The following is a 23699-nucleotide window of genomic DNA, read 5'->3' as shown; positions in this document are numbered from 1 at the left end:
TGCCATAGCAGGAACTCTGGAATTCCAAGTCATAACCTTTTTAGTTTCTGTAGTTCTAAAAAAAGTTTTGATATAATTCAGTGACCCATCAAAATTAAGGTATAATGCTATGTGCCTACTATTACTATACTTGCACATATACAAGCACACTATAATCCACACAACTATTATGTATGGAGGCATATATAGGTATATATATATATATATATATATATATATATGATGTAAATGTTATACAAGTACACATTAATCTAATCATCAGTGTTGAAGAAAGTGTAGGGAATTCTTTAATGTAGAAAATCATCCCCATCAGTACAAAATGACAGTTCATCTGACTTGTTCAGGGCACTGAGGGATTAAGTGACTTGTCGCATGGGCAATGAAATATATGTGTCAGAAAGAGGATTGATTCTCAATGTGGGTGTTCCAGAGTCCAAGGTGAGGCCTCTAATTCATCATAATATTCTGTTTATTTCCTTATCTTTGATTAGTTTAAGTATTAATGTGGGGAAAAAAGAACTTACCTTAATATATGATTTGTTGGAATTAATGTGGGTGGCCAATGAAAATGTTAAATGTGTATAATGAGCTTCCCAGAAACAGTATACACAATCATAAAGTTGTTCTGATCAATCTTATTTGTCTTTTCTATTGTCATATTAAACCCAAACCCTATACTAACATGTGTGGAATAATGACATCAGAGCTCTAAATATCAATCTAAGCCACTTGCACTTTTTTTGCTCTTTACACAAGTAATTAAATAATACAAACAGATATATGAAATACTTTATGTAAATAATTCACTGAAAAGGAATTCCCTTTATTAGCAGCAGCCTCATTCAGAACAATGAGGCATATTAAGTTAAGTATTCTAACTACTTGCTCCAGATACAAAAAAGAAAAAACAAAAACAAAAACATTTCCCAATTTCAGCAAGTTCAAACCACTTGGTTCAAACCATTGGTAGTCTTACTCTAATAGTTTCTTGAAGAAGGGAAGGGAGGCATTTGTCTCCTATGCCCCAAGTTTACATCTCTTTCCTTCCACAAAGCTAAGGCACCACAATTTGTCTTGCTCTTTTTTTGTTGTTGTTCTTTATTTGTTTTGGGTGGATGTAAAATCAGCCAGCTGAGGACAGCAGGTCTGTGAAAAACAAAATATAAATCTCTTCTCTTGACAAATCTTAACCTAAAGGTTAAGGAGGTTCCGAGAAAAAAAAAATTAAATCCTTTTCATATACTCCCTCACTAAGATATCATTGGATTTTTTTTTTTTTTTTTTTAGCTCTTTAATTTAGTTTCTGCAAATGTCTTTTTAGAGGGTCTATTCAGTGCTGCTTTTTTTCCAAGAACCAGTTTTTATCAATGCTCCCCCAATTATACATATGATCTGCCATGCAAATAAATCTACCATCCAAATAAATCCACCAGTTGTAAACCATAGGGTTCCTTTTGCTGACTTGGAGTTTTAAGAATATTAGTTAATCTGAGTTACCTAATTTACCCAGGCTGTTCTCCAGACTTCCTTAAAATCTCATGTGTCTGTAAAAAAACAATTTTAGGTTCTTTTAGGTCTAAATTGTAGCTATCCTAAAATGTAGTTAAAAATAGAAATTGAGGCTTTCAACTATATTCTGAAGCAACAGTCATCAAAACTATTTGGTACTGGTTAAAAAAAAAAGAGGTATTTTAATGGAATAGACTAGATAAGGGAGAACCAAAAGAAAGAGAATTCAATTAACCCAGTTTTAATAAAATGGAAAACATAAATCACTTAGGAAAGAATTCCTTATCTGATAAAAACCACTAGAATAACTGAAAAGTAGTTTGCCAGAATTAGGCTTAAAATAAAACCTTATATAATATTTTACAATACTTCTAAGTATATACATGACCTTAATTTTTTTCTTTTTTTCTATTTTTATATGACTTTAATATTAAAGATCACAGTATAAAAAAATTAGCTCTGAGAGGTATATGTAATTATGCTTCTCCTCAATCAGTTAAGAGACATATTCTAAACCATACAAAGAATAGAGACAATTACAAAAGATAAAATAGATAATTTTGGTTACATGAAACTGAAAAGCTTTTACACCAACAAAATTAAGTCATTGAGGATAAGAGGCAAAGTGATTGGGGAAAAACAAAAACAAAAAAACTTTTGTTTCAAATTTCTCTGATAAGGGTTTTGGCATCTAATCTATATAAACTAAACAATTGACATGCATATTTATGCATACATACACATTTATATATATATATACACATATAAATATGTATCATACAAACACACATGTATCTACCTATATAGATATACACACAGACATAGAAGACCAAAAGCCACCCCAGAACAGATGTGAAAAAAGATATGAATAAACAAAAGAATTGTAAAATTAATAACCACATTAAAGAATGCTCCAAATTACTAAAAATAAAGAGAAAATCAAATCAAAATAATCAAGATTTTCATCTCACACTCTGTAAATTGACAAAGATGTCAAAGGTAGGAAGAATAGATATTGGAGGGCTTGCTTGTAGGAAGATGGACACACTAATGCACTACTGATGAATCTGTGAATTGGTATAATGATTTAGGAAAGCAATTTGTGATTATGGAAATAAAATGACTAACATTATCCATAATTTCTGATCCAGAAATTTTATTACTGGGCTTTTACCAAAAGGAGCTACCAATAAGAAGAAAGACTCCATACCATATTCATCAACATACTGATAGCATCACTTTTTGTGATTGCCAAGATTTATTGAGGAAAAAAGGTAGATACTCATCAATTAGGAATGGGTAAAAAATTGCAACATATAAATATAATGAAATATTACAATGTTATAAGAAACTGTCAATGTGACAAATATAATAGCATGGAAAGATCTTTATGAATTGATACAGAGTGAAGTAAGCAGAATCAAGAAAATGATTCACACAATGACTACAACAAAATGAAAGGACACACACACACACACACACACACAAAATAAAAAATGAATGCTTCAAAATTATAAAAGAACAAGCATGGGCTCAAAAAAAGTGATACAAAAAGTGAAAAAAAGTGAAATAAGATACTCCTAACCTAACCTTTTGCAGAAGTAAAAGGTTTACATATATTGTACATTGTGCAAATTTGCAGACATTTTTGATGTCTTGATGGGTTATGCTGATTTCCCCCTTCTTTTTTCTTTCTTTTGGCTTCTAAAAATCGGGAAGGATGCTGAGGGAAACCATGATGATGTAAAAATAAAAGATATTAAAATATATTTTAAAAGCCAAAATTATAAAGTAAAAGCAATGGCATTTACTTCTTTTGACTAATGTCTTAAATAAAAGAAATAATTTCTCAGTATAAAACACAACACTTAAAAAATAATTGTCCTATTGACTCCAATCATATCTCTCCCAAAGTCATGCTTTCATGGAACCAATAAATCTAAATTGCTAATTAAGATCTGCAAAACGGGGGGGAAAGAAAACAAAACAACTTAAGAATTCTTAATTTAATCATTCCTACCTGCATCAAGAAGTAGTAAATACCTGCCAGTCCATGGGCAGCACCCACATAATATTCTTGATACCATTCATACATCAGTGGTGTCTTTGAAATGAAGTTTCTTTTTCTGGCAAGACCCTCACCTGATGATACTACCATATCACAAATCTGTAGGGGAGAAGCGAATGTGAATAACTGAATTAGAATAAAAATATCCTGACATGGAATAAGGAAATTATCTTGTTATAACAAGCATGGGGAAACTAGGGATATATCTATATCTATATATAGATATAGATATATTCTATATATCTATATCTATATATACATATACTCTATGTATCTATAGACACTAGTCTCACAAATATTACAGTTTTGTGCATGAAAACATTCATAGCTCTTTTCTGAAAACAAATATAAAAGTTCCTAAATACTTACAGGTAACAAATTATTTGTTAGAAGAAACTAGTATTTATTTAAGGAAGATCATGTGGAAGGAGGCATCTGACTTGTTCTCCACTGCAAGGAGATGGATTCTTTAATGGAAGTGACACAGTTTGTCACTTGGCATAGCTCTCATGTTATATTGTTTGAATGTGTGTGAATTTCAGAGATTATAGATAATCCCCATCTCAGAAAACCTTGAAGAATTATACAGGAACAAAGTCATATTTTACAAGAACAGTGAGTAGGAGGATCCCATAAAAAGCATTAAGAAAAAAAAAAAAAAAAAAAAAAAAAAAAAAAAAAAAAAAAAAAGACAGTGACCGGTAGAGAGCTGGGTACCTGCTGAATATGGTGCTGAGGTATCTTTTCTTGTCCAAAGTATTTGTTCACAAAAAGCAAAGCATAAATGTAGCCCATTCGTCCATAGAGCATTTCATCAGGAGCTCGGGGGTCAAGCTTATGCAGGTGGACAAGACTGAAAATAAAAGGATACATGGAAGGGAATTGGGTGGAATGGAAGACAGACATGTAAATAAAGCTCTGTAACTGGTTCTGTATGGGTTTTTCAAGGGAGAGAGATATGGCTACATACACCTTAACTAACTGCAATTTGTGAATTGAATACAAAGCATCAGTATTCTAGTAATATCAGAATACTGATTCATGCAAAAGTATACAAGGAGCTATGTACTTCTGCTTTACCTCCTGTGATTCCCATCTTCATCAGTCTCTGGGAAATGAAGCTACATATAACTGTTTCCAAGAAGGAAGAGACAGCATGGTGGAGTGGACAGAGAAGCGGCCTTAAGAAGTTGTCCTACCTCTGATACATACTTGGGCAGTTGTCTAAGAGGTAAATTCTCTTTGCAAATGTGCTGATCTGTATTGGCAGAGGGATTTTCCTCACACAAAGATTCTTGAATGAAATAGCAGATTCATTTTCTATTCCTATTATGGTGGTTGTCTTTTTTTCCCCCTGAAGAGGGCCAAAATGACATCACTCTTTTGGGCCAAGGTGCACTGTATCTGAATGTGGAAGGCTCTACCATAGGGTGCGACAAGTAGTCCGCACAGAATTTTGGAATGGGAATGTCTCTAAATTTATACATCTCACATTTCCTTTGAGCTACTGCAATTCTGCTTAGCTCATAAAGCACAGTGCCTTCTTTGATGTGAGCATGAGGGGTGGTGTGATTCTGTGTCGGTGCTACCCATGTCTCAAATCAACTCCAAAGTTCTTCAGAGAGATCATCAGTGCCCTTGTATCACATTTCTTCTGGCTTCCATGGGAGTACTTTCTTGTGCAAGTTCTCAATAAAATAGTCTTTTAGGTAAATGTATGTTTGGTATTCAAGCAATGGGGCCAGCCAATTGGAGTTAACTCTCCACAGCAGAGTTTGAATGTGATTCAGCTAAAGAAAGGACCTCACTGTCCAGTGTTAATCTTGCCAAATGATTATCAGAATCTTTCTAAAACAATTCAAATGAAAATGATTCAGTTTCCTAGTATGGCATGGGTAGACTGCCCAGATTTCACAGCCATCCAATAATGAGGTCAGCACAATAGTTCTGTAGCCCTTCAATTGGTCGGCAGTTAATGCCTCTGCTCTCCCACATTTTCCTTCAGAGTCTTCCACACACTAAACTAGTTCTGGCAATGCATTCATCAACCTCATCATTTATGTATATATACAAATACAATATCCACTATCTATGTGCACATCCCCCCAAAATATAATGAACCTAGATGAGTTAACTTATCCACAGCACTCAAAATTTCTCCATCTGATATAACCAGTGGTTACATATATGGGAATGGTGTGGTGCTGGCTGATGGACAACCTGTTTTTTTTTTTTTGTTTGTTTTTTTGGGGCTTTTAATTGTTAGGCCAAAATTAGCACAAAATACAGAGAGCCTATCCATATTTGGTTGCATCTCATTCTCAGAGGCTACATTAAGTGCACAATCATCTGCAAAAAAAAAAAAAAAAAAAAAGACATATCAACTCTCTTTCCACTTTAGTATTGGTATATAGTCTTCAAGCTAAATAATTTCAACAGTGTAGTAGCTGACCTTGTCATTTTCATCCTCTCTGAAGGCATCTAATATAGCTGAAAACATGCTTTTCAAAAAGCATATGAGCAAGCACAGAGCTCCTGCTTTCACTCCACTAGTGACTGGGAAAGTGCAAGAGCATAATCCATTCGTTATCTAGAACCTGTGTAAGCATTTTGTCACAAAATTGATGTACAAGACTGATGTACTTCAGAAAACTAAATTTTGCCACGATTTTCCCCAAGTCCCTGTAACTGACTACCAAAAGCCTTGGTCAGATCAATGAACATCACGTCACCGACATCTGTTCTGTTCTTGGCATTTCTCCAGGAGATGTTAGGCAGTGAATACCATATCAACCACTACTTGGTCGTTTCTGAAGCCACATTGACTCTCAGGTAGATAACTATCTTCCAGGTGAAGGATCAGCCCATTGAGGAAGACTCTGACATGAATCCTGCCAGCAATGATTAAGAGATCCCACCCTGTGACTGTCACAGGTATAATTCATTTCCTTTTTCTTTATAGATATAGAAAAGTTTCATGGTAAGATAAACAAAGAGACACCAATTAAAAAATTCAGGAAAAGCATAGCCCCAAATATGTTTAAATAGAACAATCTCCAACAAATTGGAAAAAGAAAGGGATGACATACATAGAGCCCTCTATCATTCTGGTTACTTCTATTTATATGTGTTCCTTTCTTCTTTCTGCAGATAGAGATCTGGTTTAATTGGCCTACATGACTCTTAAAATATTATTAAATTAAAAAAAATCTGTCCTTGGTGTACATTCTAAAGATGAGGATGCCTTAAAATGAATTACTTCTGAAATTTCAGTAATTAACTTCCCTCTTGAAGTTAATAACCCATATAAGTTGAATTTTTCTTACACTGAATTATACAATTTTTTAAAAAATCAAGATTCAAGAGTATTTTCCTATTTTACTTGTCATTGGGTAATACATCCATCAATAAAGAACTTTGATGTCATCATAAAACTCTAATAACAATATACATATTTTATTTTGTAGGCAATTTCTTATCCCTAACCTTTATAAAAAACAGATTATTGCTATCCTTAGGAAATTATGAAAATGGTTTTATAGGAAATCACTTCACCTCTTCAAAACTATGTTTCCTTATTTATAAAATGAGAGGTTCAGATGACAAGATGTCTCAAGTTCCTTTTAGCTGATCCTAGATGCTAAAATCTCTTATAATTCAATTTCTAAATAAAATGGACATAGCAGAATCTATATTATGTTGTTTTTTAAATTCAAAAGACTTTAATACTGTTTTTTGTTTTTTTTAATTGAGAAAATTGAGTTCCAAATGCATTGCTTTTGGAGAGCAGCTTGTCTAGTGGGATGGTAAAACTTAGAGAAAAGAACTCATAAAGGAAATGGTTCATAACAAATTAAAACAAAAATACCAAGACTGAATGGTTCTAAAGAAGGATCCAGTTAATTCCTATTTTAACCGACAAATATTCCAAACATGTTATATGCTAATACTAACAATTAATACTACCATCTACATTAATACAGCGCTTTAAAGTTTACAAAGTACTTTATATACATTATTTCATTTGATGCTCACAACTACCTGCTAAGGTAGGAGCTATCATAAGCCCTTTTTGATGAGAAATTTGAGATTGAGAAGCTAAATATGCCCAGAGTTCACATAACTAGTCAATGTCTGAACAGAATACAAATCCAGGCATCCCTGACTCCAAGATTACTATTCTATCCACTCTACTACCTGCTAAAACAGAATAAATTGATTTAACCAACTTGTACTTTTTTTAAATTTAAGAGTTGGTCTATCTTGATACTTAAAAACTTGAAGCAATATATTTGAAGATTGTATCATGTTTTGTTGCTATTCAGTCATGTCCAGCTCTTCTGACTACTTTTGGGTTTTTTTTTTTTTTTTTGGCAGAGCTACTGGAGTAGTTTGCTATTTCCTTCTCCAGCTCATTTTATAGATGAGGAAACTGAGGCAAACAGGGTTAAGTGACTTGCCCAGGATCACACATCTAGTGAGAGTCTAAGACTAGATTTGAACTCAAGAGGGATGCGTCTTCCTGACTTTGCAATTTAAAAGAAAATCTTATATCCTGTAGTCTTGCTTTCTTCTCCATCAGAGAGGTCAGGTTCTTTGAGGTGACTCCCATTGCCATTTCCAATTTACAAAGGGAAAATCTGACTCTACAAATCACATATTGCAGAAATATTTCTTTAGAACTCTCAAAGCATAAGAGAAAATTTAAAAAGGCAACATCGGCATGAGGTACTAGAAAAAGCATAGCACTGTGGCTTAGGAGTCTTTTAATTCTACCACAAATTAGCAGTAATTCTGGAAAAGTCACTTATCCCCTCTAAATCTTCAGTTTTCTCACCTATAAATTAAAAGGGTTAATTTAAATGGATTTGTCCCTTCTTGGTCAAAGATTTTCATTATTTCACAGATTCCTTCTGTTTGTACTCAAGAGATTATTCTAAGTCATGCATTTCGGGGATGCCAATTCTCACAATGGCATCAAAGAGTGAAACTAGGAGAGCTACAAAGACACATAAAAAAGTTATGCACAGGCAAGATTCTAGCACTGAGGTATGACAACAATATGAGTATTATAACATCTTAAATATATTTTTATTGTATGTATGAAAGTAGAGATGTAATCATAAGTATTTGAGAGTAAGGTTGAAAAAATATCTATTGGGCATGTATAAAATAGGATTACATTCTCAGTAAAAACTCTGTTATACTTCATACCTCTTCAGATTAACTAAAATGACAGGAAAAGAAAATGATAAATGTTGAAGGGGATGTGGGAAAACTGGGACACATACATTGTTGGTGGAGTTGTGAACTGATCCAACCATTCTGGAGACCAGTTTGGAACCATGCCCAAAGGTCTATCAAACTGCCTACCCTTTGACCCAGCAGTGTTTCTACTGGGCTTATATCCCAAAGAGATAATAAAGGAGGGAAAGGCCCTTTTCGTAGTAGCTAGAAACTGGAAACTGAGTGGATACCCATCAGTTGGAGAATGGCTGAATAAGTTATGGTATATGGATGTTATGGAATATTATTGTTCTATAAGAAACGACCAGCAGGATGATTTCAGAGAGGCTTGGAGAGACTTACATGAACTGATGCTAAGGGAAGTGGGTAGAACCGAAAGAACATTGTACACAGCAACAGCAAGATTATATGATGATCAATTCAACAATGGGTTGATTCCACCCAGTTCTAATGGACTTGGGATGGAGAAAGCTATTTGCATCCAGAGAGAAAACTGTGGGGACTGAATATGGATCACAGCACAGTATTTTTACTTTTGTTATTGTTGTTGGCTTCCTACTTTTTATTTTTATTTTTTTCTTTTGATCTGATTTTCTTTGTGCAGCTTGATAAAATGTAAAAATAAGCTATTTAAGGGAGGAGAGATGGGGGAAGGGAGTGAGAAAATTTTAGAACACAAGGTTTTGCAAGGATAGATGCTGAAAATTATCTTTGCATGTCTTTTGAAAAATAAAAAGCTTAAATTAGTATTAAAAAGCCCCAAACTTTGGTATAATGCCTTTTAAAAAGATTTTGTAAACGAGTCAAGGTTGCACAGGGATTACTAGTATAGTTTTATGCAAAAGTCAATAAATAGGCTACTCAAGGAGTCCAGTTATCTGAAATACCTTATATGGGCTTTAAGGCAAATCCTAATAGTGGGGCTTATTCTACTGGCTGTAGAAAAAAAATGGCTCCAAACTTAGTTGCCAAATCAAATGTTACATTTTTCATGTACACAATCATTCTATACCTGTTTCTGGACAATGGCATCTAAGGTCTTTTTTATTCCTTTCTTTCAGAATGTCCCATGATATTTTTTGATGCTAATTTTACTTCAATAGCAATTAAGTCAAATGGACTTCATCCAAATACTTCATAAAATTCCATTTTTCTACTAGTTTCACAGAAGTTTCCTATAAAAATATGGATTTTTTTTCACTAAATTTTTTCATAAAATCTTATGATCACTTATAAATAAAAAAAATTTTAACAGTTTTGAAGCAAGACATTTTAGGATATAAACAATGTTTTATTGAAAAAGTGGCATTTTTTAGCTTTATAGAATTATTTATTATTTATAGAATTCTTCAGGAATATGAAACTTTCCTTCCGTGAGATCTCTGGGTTTTCTTGTGTCTTTTAATTCAATAATACTGAATGCTTTTTAAAATAATTATTTTATTTCCCCTTTTATTACATGTCAAAATAATTTTTAACATTCAATTTTTAAAAATTTTTGAATTCTAAATTCTACCCCTTCTCTTAACCTTACCTGAGATAATAGGGGGCAGACTAGGTGATCTCTACTAAGGTTTATTTATTATTATTATCTATTACTATGATTCTCTATGATATTACATTAAATTACAAATGAAAATAACAAGGCTTCAACAAAATCCAAAGTGAATTAATACTTTATTATTAAAATCCCTGAAAGGGGGAAAAATGCCTTGCAGAAGAATGCTTTTAATAAATTAGTTTACTTTCTATTTTGCCAACATAATTGATCATATCGTTGAGGACTTCAAGGAAACCTTGTAGTAAGTTTCAATTGCTATTCTTTTTCCCTCAGAATTTTTTTTTTTTTTAAACAAAGCCTGTTATTCCAGAGCTGTGAGCTTAATAATTGCCAATAGATGGCAGTACAGAATTAGAATTGACAAAATTCTCTGTCTTATCAAAGTTCAACAAAGAAGTGAATTCTCTTTAAACATATTATAATAAAGGATAGTATCCCATTAAAATTATACTGTACAGTTTTGGAGAAAACACAGCTATTTCATACTTGTTGGATATTGAATTCAAGTCACGAAATTCATCAATTCGGTTCAATGATCTTTAAAGGCAATGTTTTCTTTTAACTGAATGTTTTATATTTTGTACGATGATAAACTGAAGAGATAATGGAATTTATAAAGCATAATGGATATTTTAAGTGTTTTTGAAACTTTAGAATTCAGAAGTAGATATTTGCTTTTCCATTTTTTTGTTTTGAAATGTTGATAATATTGATTGTAACACAAGACTTTTTATTACAGGGAATAAAAGCAATGATGAAATAGCATTGAAGGAAAAATAAAAGCATAAAAACCAATTTTATTTGCCATCTCTCAGACAATTTTTAGAGTGTCAAGCTGTTTAGAAGAAATTTTGGACCCTACGAGGAAATCATCTTAGCAAGTTTTTCTGAGAAACCTTTTCTAGACACATCATATTATAAAGGAGATTCCCTATTATCCTTTTTGTACAAAACTAGAAAGTAAAAGCTCTAGATCATTCTCAAAATAGTTTGTAATGAATTAAATCACTTCCCTGATTATAAAATGGTGATAATTACAATCATTTAGGGACGCCTTTGAGATCTCTGGGTAGGAGGAATTAAAAACAGTAAAAATGGTAGATTATAAACTCAGAACATCTGGTAATGATACTTTTTGTTTAAAGTAATATAAGGCTCCAATATGCATATATTCAAGTATAACACTATGATGTTAACCTTCTAAAATTGTTCACTCCCAAAAGGCTGTTTCTTTAAGACACCTCAGGAGGTGTGGTCAGGGTGTGATGGTGGGAGTAGAACCCATTTCATTACACAACACGAATTGAGAGATAAATTTATTTCATCAAAGGATTGTTGTGTGACATACTAGATGAGAACCAAGAGGAAGCAAAAGAAGAGTAACACAGAAAATGAAAGACCAGAGGGGAAGCTAGTTTGGTGCATAAGAAGAAAAAACTCAAGTTTTCTTTTGTGGTGATAAAAGTAGTAAGATCGAGTACAGTTCTGATGCTATGAACTTTGGAATAAAATGAATTTACGGCTTTGTAATGAGAAGTTATTACACAGAATTTATATATTTTTCAAATTCTTATTTGCTCTGATACAAAGTCTTAAAAACTGAGAAAAGAAAGCTGCTACCATAATGAATGTTCCTATCATATATCTGGAATTTGTACTATAACTGAAGAAAAAAAAATTTTTTTTTTAAAGAGATAGATTAATATTTGATTAAAAGTGACTGTACGACTGTAGTGGCCATACTGAAATATAATTCTGGGCTTACTTCATTTGCTGTTATTTAATCTATGAGGAGAAGTCATCAAAAAAAAGTTTCCAAAGGACTCTGAACTTGCTTAGCCGAAAATGAAATAATTTGTTTCAGGCTTTATGTTTCATCTTGCATTGGACATGGAATAGTATTCTTTGTTAGTTAAAGTTGGGCACTTCAGCTTTAACAGAAGGAAAACATTCTAATAACTAAGAATAATCAGTGTTTCTTTACCTGCAATAACTGGTGAATAACACATAGGGAGCTTCCCAGATGGATTCAGAGTGAAGAGGTTTAATTCTTCTGTTGGGACTATCACTGAATGGCTGCTAAACTTTGAGCATACTAATGTCAAGATAACTTGCTATGAAACTGAAATTATAGCCCTAAACCCTAAATACAATAAGGTAATTGTACACAGATTACTCAGATGATCATAATAGGAATACTGGAAAAAAAGGACTTTTATACATAAAAAGTAATGTTCCTTAGAATATTCTTGATTTAATCCTGATTACACAGGCAAAATGAGTGCATTTTGTGATATCAAGATAAGATAATCCTCTCTCCAAAGAAACTTACCGAGTGAGGCAGTCCTCTACCTGTTTCTCATTCCCCATCTTGTGGTACACCACAGCTCCTATCGCTAAGGGGCCAGCATCCCCACAAAGGAAGGTGATGGTGCGCTTGGTCAGAGTATTTAAGCTCTTTTTTACGTATTCATGGGACATTTGTAGGTAGACTGGGTCGCCATACACTTCATAGAGATGTAAGTACAGAAGAGCAATACCTGGAAAGGAAATATTTATTAAGGTAAGGAAGGGCCAACTGAGGCTATCTTTTGGTATACTATCTAACAGAGGCAGGTAGGTGGGTCTTGGGTCAGGATGACAAGTTCAAATCTAGCATCAGATACTTACTAGCTGTGTGACTCAGGGCAAGTCACTTAACCTCAGTTCCTTCAACTGTAAAATGGAAATAATAACAGCACTTTTCTCATAGGGTGGTTAGAAGGATCACTTGGGAGAAAATCTGTAAAATGCTTAGCACAGTGTACTATGTTAATGCTTACTCCCCTCTCCCTTCCTTTCTCTTGTTCAAAACAGAATGAAGCAACTAACTGTACATCCTTTTATTATTCCCATAGTGACTAGTACAGAAAACACTCAATAAAAATTTGCCAAATAACTGAATTAAGGAATTAAGTTGGTTGATAGTAATGAATAAAAAAATCAATTAAAATACGTTTTATAGCTCACAAATAATTTTCCTCACAACCAAATTGTAAGATTAACAGTATAAGTTAATATCCCCCTTTGATAAGGAAACTGAGATTAATGGAATTTAAGTGCTCAGTTTAAGCTCAGGGACTGAATGCTAGTAAGTCCCACAGAATTTAGAACTCTTAGAAAACAGAGATTATCTTGTCTAACTCATTTTACAGATGAAGAAACAGAGAACCCGAGACATTTAAGTCATAAAGTAGTTAAAGTGTCAGAGCTGAAGCTTGAACCTACCTTTTTCTGACTCTAAGATAGCTGGCTCTTTTAATGATATCAGGTTGCCCCTCATTGAGAAAGGCAAAATTACTGATCTTTACCTTCACAGTGACTAATGCACCAACACTTTTTTCTTAATTCACTTGAAATTTAAAAAATGTAATGAACACTTGATGAGGAAACTCCCTGTATGAATGCACATCACCAAACTGTATTTTCTATAGCAGTGTCTGGGGGGCACTGAGAGCTTCATTAATTAGCTTGAGGTTAAATAGCCAGTATGTATCAGAGACTCAGATCCAGGTCTTTTGGGATCCAATGTCAGATCTCTACACTATGTCTTGCTACCTCTCAACAAATTGTCGGTAATTTAACAGACAGCTGAATTTGTTAGTAATTAAACAGACAGCCGAACTCCATGTACAAATAATCAGGAATCAGTGAACAAAAAAAGGGAAACTAGCTTGATGCATCGTAGATAGGAAGAGCTCACTTTATCTTTAGAAGGAAGATGATTTTCTTTTCCTTATAATAAAGAGAAATATTTTGCTCTCCTATCCTGTCTTCTTGTTTGCCATAGGCAGGTCTTTTAGGAAACACATAAAAGTTATTCGTTCTCTGAGAACGTATATTCTACTTCCCCCCGCTCTTTCCTATAGGCACTCAGCCACATCAGCATTGACATTATAAAAGCTGTGTCAGGGACTCCGTCTCTGAGCCTCTCTACTCCCCTTTGTGGGCTTTAGACCGTCATACAAAATTGTGAAGAATCACCAGGATTTCCTTATTCCAAATGTCTGTCACAGTAGGGAGAACCTCCTTTCTGAAGCCAATTGGTCTCACTGCAGACTCAAAGGCTAAGACATAGAGAACTTACTTGCCTGAAGCATTTCTAGAATTCTCATTTTTCTCCTTATGGTACACTTTCCATCTCATTAACCATTTCTAAGAAGACACAGGTTCTGTGTTTAAGTCTAAATTAATAGAGCCCATTTCTGTACAGATTTCAATGCAGGAAGAACGCAGCCTACAAAATTACTTTCCACTGTACTGAGGCCAATTTTAAATTTAGATCGTTTTCTCATTTTGCATGGGTAATCTCCAAAGCTTCGTGCTACAGACAATTCAATTTCACATGTATATTAAAGACAAATTTCCATTTCCTGCCAAAGTTAATAACCTTGTCCGTTCCTTCAAGGCAGCTCAATGTTAGTAATTCCACAAGCTGATGATCAGATGGACCAATGCTTGGAGTTTATATGTACAAACACATGAAAATGTGTTTTGGGGTAGGGAAAAAAACTCCTTTTCACAAGTGATCAATGTCAAGTGCTTTTCCTTGAATGAGGTCCTTAATAGGCTTTATCTCCATCTACCCAATTCATATGAGAGTGTGATAGGTTTTAAATTGTTACCTTTTCACTATGCAGGCAGCTTCTATTCACACTGCTGTCTCAACTTTCCTAATTAAGTAATGTAAGCACTGTGGCCAGATAACTGACATGACTGAAGTTTAGGAAAATAAAAAGGGATTAAATACAAGCCTCATAATTGTTTCTTTCTACAGGCTTTTTCCATCTCATTTTCAACAATTTCACTATTCCCCCTCCCAAGTCAATTCTTCTTCTTCTTCTTTTTTTTTTTTAAAAGGAACTGGCTTTCTGAAAGCCTTAAATGTGAATTTTGGTATATTTTCTATAATACACACTAGATTATCATTTCTCAAATCTTGCCCTTGTTAAAGAATTTAAATAGAAGACAAGTTGTAGGAAGGGGAACTTGAGGAGGCTTTTCCCAATTTTAGAATTCTATATTTCTGAGAACCAAGTTTCTATCTTTGGTTATACTTTCTATGTGCTTCAGTTTATACATTCCTAAAGGATCTTTTATTTCCTTCATTTTACTCATGAGATTAAAAAGAATTAAAACTTTAAAGCATTAAAAATGCTTTAAACTATCAAAAAGTTACTAGTTACATGGATGCCTAATATTTATAAATAACATGGCCAGATCTGAAAATTACAAGGCCAAGTAAAATGTACAACATGCTGAAGATAATGTGGTGCTCTATACTACCAAATTTTAATAGTACAAGAAAGTAAAGAGAGGTTTTTAAATTCTCATACCTACAATGTCTAGAAAAATCTTAGGTGAAATGGCTTAAACTTGCTATGTATATTGCTCTAATCATAAGGAGGCTCCACATACAAACATGATCACAACACCTCTAAATATCTGCAAATTTCTAGAGAGAAACAGCAAGAGCATCTTCTTAAGGCTAAACTGGAAAAACTTAAAAAGGCTTATATTTCCATTGATCCAACTTTTATTAACATTACTTCTGTCCCCAGATAATGCTTTATAATTTTCACTTGTGTGAACAATAAACCTACTCTAAAATTTAGGGGGAAAACTCTGTTATTTGTGTGTTCCTCTCTAACCCCTTCATCTTGAGCTAAGAGTTTATTTCACATCTCAGTTTCTTGCTAGAAGCATGTTTCATTTAAGTTTATCAGTCAATGGATAAACAAAATGAAAATATTAAGATTCTTCAAAAATACTAAAAATTGTATTATCTTTTTTGGGGGTGGCTAGTAGAAAGAAGAGAAAAAAGAGGGGTGTAGTGTTTCTGAGACTAAACAAGCAGACTGCTAACTAGTCAAGAAAGAAATGTAATACAGCAGGCATCTTCCATCTATAGCTTATCCTTGACTCCATGGAGGGAAAAGGAAGTTTCTTTCAATATTTTGATTCCAACTTGAAATTCCTATTTGAGATGATTTTTGAAATTTGATTATTTAAAGGGATTTATGTAAAATCAATATCCAAAGAATTACATATCAAACATCTTATTCAATAAATACAAGGGACCATAATTTCTCTATGTCCTTGCATGTAAAACCTTCTTAATTTGAGTGGTTTCTAAGGAACATTCAAAGGTAATTTACTTCAAAACCTTCACTTTAGAAATGAGGAAAAAAACACACAAAATAAAGCAACTTGTCCATGACCACTCAAGTTATAGATAGTAAACTCCCTATTATTCAGATGATTGAGAAACAGAATAGTTTAATCAATTTAACATTCTGATTAATCAAGTGTTAACACAGGTATCATGCAGATTTTTACTTAATTTCAAGAATTAAGAGCATGGTACATTGACAAAAGCCTCCTGGATTTGGAGTTTTTTTTGGAGAACACTAATCCACCACCTTCCAACATGCAATGACCTTTGAGGTCTTTTCTAACTCTAATTCTTTGGTCATAAAGAATAAAATATAAATAACATCCAAAGTGTCCTGAATGCAATTTTAATACATCATTACAAGCATAAATTTCACTGCAGAATACTATGAGATGAATAGTAGTTATCTGAGTATTTTTGTCATTTGGATTTTGACAAATGAAGAGTTTAATGTATGATGTAGCACCATCAAAGAACTTCAGTATAATGTTTTCCTTTTATGTCAGACCTAACATGGCTAAGGGGGAGTAATGATTGAGAGTCTAACATAAATATAAGTTCTGATGTTAAGAATATGAATACTATGCTATTTTTCACTTTCTTTTTTTCCCCCTTTACTCCAAAGGTCTTGTACAAAAATGACTAAAATGAAAATGTTTCACGTAATTGCACATATATAACCTATATCTGATTGCTTACCATCTCAAGGAGAAGAGGGAAGGAAGGATAAAATTTGGAATTCAAAACTCTAAATAAAAATCTTTAATTATAAAAAAAGAATGTGAAAGCTATTGAAAATTCCAGACTAGTTTCTGTTCCAAGCAAATGACCTTAACAATATAAATTCTTACAGTGACATTTACAATTAAAGGACATTCCTTAATTTGTTACTACTATTAGATATTCAGTTGTAGAAGCCGGAGTCAATGTTGCATTTTTAAAGATGCATCTCGTATGAACGACCAGATCACGTTTCACAGAGGCTTATCTTCTCTTTTGTGGTTTTCTCTTTAAATTAATACCAAAAGTACCTCAAGAAAAAAAAATAAAGTTTCAGCAAGTACAAATGCTATTCTGACAATGAATTACAGTGAAATGGTCTATTTGATTTCTGGTTAATCAAGGTGTTCATTTTCCCAGTAACTGCAACTGAGATCTAATAGAATGACATTTTAGTTAATAATTCTAAGGTCTGAATATTAAAGACTCAGAATCATTCTTTCTCAGTAGAAATAATAAACTCCATTATTTGCTTCAGGAAGTCACTGGAAGATGGAATTTTCCATCAAGGAAGTAAACAAAAGTATTTCCACCTTCTACTACTATAAAAAGCCTATATACTTCTCTAAACACTATGCACAGATCAACAAATACTCTCAAATAAAATAATTGTACTGAAACTTTGTTCACTTAAACAATCACATTAAAAAAAGGTACTTATGAGATCATGTTTGGGGATAAAACTGGACACAATGGTTATCTAATCCAGAAGTGTCAAAACTGCAGGTTGCAGGCCATTTCCCAGATTAAAATATGTAATAAAATTTTGAAAAATACAATCAAATATAGGTAACATTGATATGTGATTTTTGGTCAAGGATTCTTATGGCCCCATTTCGATTTTAATTTGACACACTATTTATTTTATAGATAACATTTTATTTCTATTTAATAACCCTAGATTCTCAGAGATTAATGTTTGTCTGTTGTCTTGGGACAAAATGGATTTTAATTTCCCGTATGTAATCATGATTAAACTGTAGAGCAAGTGTAAACTAAAGATGTAAGATGTGCTATGATATTCCTTCAAGAATTCTCTAGGATCTGTCACCCATCACTACTGAAGATAGAATAGTTTGTGGGAAATGTACTGGGGATATTTGTGTATGTTATACTTGTTTTATCAATTACCTAATGGAGGTAATGGATTACCTATAATGGATTATATCATTCCTGGTTCTGCAAGAAAATAAAAGAGGGGGGAAAATCTTACCATCGTCTTGGAATAAAAAAAGGTTCATTTGATCAATAGATCATTTGTATTTTGTATCAAGTGCTATGTTACTGTTAGGCAGGACGCATAAATTTTATGTGGTTTGTTATTTTTCCTTCTTTTTTCTTCAATACACATTTGTCTTAAAAGAATTAAGACCTTCAAGAAGAAGGTGTGGCAATCCATTTTTAATCAAGTAGTGTCTTAAGTTTGTGATGTTACCAGAGACAACTAATTCTTACACTATACTCTTTTGGGTGACATGTAAATACCCAAACAATAGGCAGCTATTCTCTTTTTCTATCCTCTTACTCTCTCTTTTCAAGAAAATTTTTTTGAAATGCTAAATAATAATATCTGTTCCTCTCCTTGGTTTATATGTCTATTTAAAAATGGCATTCATGTTTTAAACTATCTATATATCCCCTCAATTTTTCAAGATTTTGTTGAGTTGTTTTAGTCATGTCTTATTCTTCATGACCAACCATTTTGGGGTTTCCTTGTTAAAAACATTGGAGTAGTTTGCCATTTCCTTCTCTGGATCATTTTATAGATGAGAAACTGAGGCAAACAAGGTTAACTAATCAGACCAAGTTCATATAACTAGCAAGTATCTATTTGAACTCTTCTTCATGATCCAAGCCTAGTGCTCTATCCATTGTACCATCCTGTAACTGCCATCCAATGTTGATAATAATCTATAATCAGGAATTCTGTATTAATTTTGTATAATGCAATCTATGGCATTTACTCTGGAATGAAGATTTCTACTACTTTTACCAATTCTTAATTAGCTCACTCTTCCATTACTTCTTTTAAACTATTCAAGGTTAACACATTTTATAAATCAGAAGATTCAGAACTTCATGTGATCTTAAACACCATCTAGTCACTCCTCCTCCTTTTAAAGATGAAGAAACTAAAGATCAGAGAGATGACATGTTCTTTTAAGGGTCACATGAGAATAAGTGATAGAGCCTGTGATTAAACCCAGTTCTTCTGACTTGAAGTCTAGAATTCTTTCAACTATCCAATACTTTTTCTGTAATGTAGCTGTCCTTATTAACAAACAAAAAGTCTCACTTCAAGGCCTCAATGTGACAGTGAACATAAGTTCTGAAACGTTCTACCATACTGAAAAGGTGGTCATTATGAGCCCAGAAAGAAACTGAGTCTATTTTCTGAGGACAAGCTCTGCTAATCATAAAGAGGCACAACACTAAAAGACCAGCTTGTTTGGTGATGACAATCTTTTTTTTTTTTTTTTTGACTATAGTAACACATAAAACAGATAAGAATAAAAAAAATGACCCTCAGTACTATGCAATCCTTTTTCTGCTCTGATGGTTAATAGTGGGGAAATGTGGCAGATGGTCCTAAGAAACCTTAATTTTACTACTGGCAATCTAAATGTCAATAATCAATAAATAGTTTATTTTGTTGGAGGACCTGAATCATATCAACCTTGATATTCTTGCTATAAAATAAAACTATATGTAAGAAATTGCATTTACAATGAAGGATAACTTACAAAATTTACCTGGAGAGGCAAAAAAAAAAAAAAAAAAGGAGATGGCAAAGTAAATTTTATTTTATTGTATGCTTAAAATCTGTAAGACTTATTTCAAGAAACAATGATTCATCATATATTGAAGTATTAATGATAAGTTAAAAGCACAAAGATAACCACAAAAATAATTGCAGCTTATGTACCAATATTAGTTGCTAAGGATAAAGTAGTAGGGGAATACTATGAAGATTTTAATTTAATAACACTTCCCAAATTAAATCATTGTACACTCTACAAAGAGAAATATTAGAGTCCAGATTGAGGAAGAATTCTCTGTAGATGGAGAGGTTCCTGTGTGTGATGTAAATGTGTTGAATTCATCAAGCCCCAGGACATTCAAGAGCCTCTTGGGAGAGATCTGTAATTACTCAAAGGAATTTGTCCTCTCCATTCACAAAAGAAAGAAAAATTGGATGAAAAAAGTCTACTACTCAAGAGTTCAACAAGCATCTGAATAGACATCTAACCAACAATATGTATATCTGGGACAATTAATACGGATGAATAATGAGCTAGATCCAGAGTTGGACTACTTTTGGAAAACTTCAAAGAACTTTTACTGATTTCCCAAATTCCCATAATGGCAAAGGCCCATCTTTTCTATATAAATAAGTTACCAGTTTTGCTGTTTTTCAGTGAGACTTGGAATATCATTTTAATGACAAGGAATTCAAAATCATACAAAGGGTAATGGAAAAGTTCCTGGCGAATAGGAGCAGACTGTAACATAATCAATGAAGAAGTAGAACAACAGGAGTACAGGACATCATTAAAATACTGTATGGCACTGGTCACATGGCTAGAGCAAGAAATGATGATGATGATGATGATAAACTGACTCATTTTTAAGGTTTGCCAAACACTTTACAATACAATCATTTTAGCGGACAGGGGTCAAATGACTTCACAGAATCACCTACTTGTTGGGATTTGAATTTTCTGATTCTAGGTCCACTGCTTTATCCATCATGCCACCTAGCTAATAAAGGCGATAAATATACATAAATGGCAAGAGTGGCTCCAATGGTATCTTCATGGTGTCAGGAGAAAGCCAAAGATGATCTCTAGCAGACTGGGTAGACCTCTTAAGGCAAACATAGATTGGGATGATCTATATATTTGTTAGAACTATAGTTAATGAGATCCCAGATATATTTGAATACTTGTGAACAAACACAAGATATGAATGCGGTGACATTGTTTAAAACATATCAAAAGTTAAAATGACAAATATGCTGCTCAAATCATTCTGTTATCAGTTCATGTCCAGGTTTTTTTGAAATCATCTTTTTTCTTTATGATTATATTCTTCTACATTCATATGCCATAATTTGTTCAGTCAAGTCCCCAATTGATGAGCATCTCTTTGCTTTCAAGTTCTTTACCATCATTCAAAAGAAAAGCTACCACAGATATTTAAGCACACATAAGACCTTTTCTTGTTTCTCTGACCTCTTTATTTAGGGGTCTAGTTGTAGTATCTCTGAATGACACTGTATGTATGGTTTAATAATTTTTTGGCCTAGTTCTCAACTGCTTTTCAAAATGCCTTTCCAATTCATAGCTCCAACAGTGCTCTAATGTGTCTGTTTTCTCACAGATTACATCATTTGTTATTTTCCCTTTTTGGTCACAACTTTGCCAATATAGTGGTCATGTAGTTCTCAGGCAAAAAAAGAACAACCATAAAGCACTAACTACCACTTGTTACTTTGCTAATGGTTTTTTCTATCTGGGGGGCGTAGGAGGAAAGCCTTTTAAAATAAGAATGTTCCTGAGATGGTCACATTTTAAATCTTTTGATATTTAACATGTTAACTACTAGTTAATACCTTGATAAAGGTTACTTCATCAAAAAGTTTACTTATACACACACACACACACACATACACACACACTCACTCCATGGCTATACTACTCAAAATCCTCTGACATTTTTTGATCTGAAAGTCAGATGGCTAATCTAAAACTACATGCTCAGCACTGAATTGAACACTTAAGCTTACACAAGGCTTAAAACAGAGGGTTCCTATCTTTCAGAAATTTATAATCTGTAGTGTTCTGGTTGGTTTTCTGGAGGTCTCTGGCCCAGTCTTTATTTCAGTAGAGTAATCATCATGAGAATTACCAGAGATAATGTCCAAATTCTTTATTGTCTCCCTCAGAGTCTTGTCTCCTTGCCTGGGGCTTCAGCTAGCTTTCTGGAGGCCCTTCAGATGGGCTTTGGTATTAGTGGAGGAAATGCAGGAGGATAGGCCAGCTACCACAGTGGTGTGAGATGAAGTGAATCTGTCTCTGAGTTTAAGGGCTTGTGCTTCAGCCTCCAGACACCACAAAGGTAGATGATAGAATGAATCTGTCTCTGCGTCCCTGCTGGCTGTTATATACTCTATTATAATTACATCATCGTAGGTGTGAATCTTGTAGAACTATATTAAGTACTAAGTACATGTACTGAACTAGAGAACTATTTATTAATCATCATGCTAAACTAGATAACCATTGTATTATTAATTTCACTAAGTTAGCAACTTGTAAGAATCCTTGTTTTAAGTAGAGTTCTGGGCCATAACAATAATCTAGTTGGATGGACAATACAAGTAGGATAATACTAACAGCCAATACAGACAGGTTATTATTGAGTTCAACTATAATAACACACACATATACATACATACATACATATGCTATGAAAAAAGAGCCAGGGAAAAAAGAGATGATATGACATGGGTCATAAATAAATAAGACTAGGGAGAACTGTCAGAAAATTTGTGTAAAAGTAAAAGTGGAAAAGTTAAGAATTCACTGGGTTTAGATGTCCAGATCGTCTTGGGGCCTGGGAGTTAATGTATCACAGTTCTGCCTCATCTAATCTGGTCCAACCAATCTGCTTCCTGTCTGTCATGTGTTGATAAATACTCACCATCCACAGTATGACACATAAATTTCTGCTCATCTGGAATGTCTTCCTCACATCACTTCCTGAATAATCCTTTCAAGTTCAGTTTAAATACTAACTTCTTCATAGTCTTTCTTGAACCTAATGACTAGAAAGGATCTTTCCTGGGATTTTGAAAACCACTTTATTATGTTTTATTTTACATTAGCTTATTTGTGAATTATGAAAGCTCAATACTGGTCATTTTGTCTTTTACTGTGTCTTAATGTCATTGTGTTCATATGTTGTTTGTTCACAAATTATTCAATTAGATCTGGGATCTCATCAACTCTATAGTTCCTATAAATATAGACCACCAATCTATATCTGCACATCTTAATGTGACTGTTGCTCATATCCCACCAAGTTTGCCTCAAGAGGTCTGACCAATATGTTATGATCTTCCTTATTTCTCCTGACATCACTAAGCTACTATTGAAGCATTCTAGCAATTTATAGTTAGATAGCTAGGTGGTACCCCTGAAAGCAGGGATCATGGGTTTTTTTATTTTCTTTTTAATCATCTTCCTCTCTTTGTATATTACTGTGCATATAGGTGCCTAAGGAATGTTTTCTGAATTAAACTGAAAATGTGAAAA

At 33.3% G+C, this 23699-nt stretch overlaps 1 protein-coding gene across 2 annotated transcripts in view; it reads right to left on the bottom strand.

Moving 5' to 3' along the window:
* Nucleotides 1–23699, bottom strand: part of LANCL1 (LanC like 1) — a 48667-nt gene that overhangs the window by 7327 nt on the left and 17641 nt on the right. For both annotated transcript variants that reach the window (XM_003765962.4, XM_012546396.3), the window contains exons 4-6: nucleotides 12718–12925; nucleotides 4295–4430; nucleotides 3530–3676 (exon numbers count right to left, since the gene is read on the bottom strand). In XM_003765962.4, coding sequence (XP_003766010.2) covers nucleotides 3530–3676; nucleotides 4295–4430; nucleotides 12718–12925 — 491 coding nt within the window. The remainder of the gene's footprint in view (nucleotides 1–3529; nucleotides 3677–4294; nucleotides 4431–12717; nucleotides 12926–23699) is intronic.

Source organism: Sarcophilus harrisii, chromosome 3 (genome assembly GCF_902635505.1).
Source record: "Sarcophilus harrisii chromosome 3, mSarHar1.11, whole genome shotgun sequence".
Classification (NCBI taxonomy): domain Eukaryota; kingdom Metazoa; phylum Chordata; class Mammalia; order Dasyuromorphia; family Dasyuridae; genus Sarcophilus; species Sarcophilus harrisii.
The sequence above is the reverse complement of the archived record's forward strand: the minus strand, read 5'-3'. Positions and strand labels throughout refer to the sequence as shown.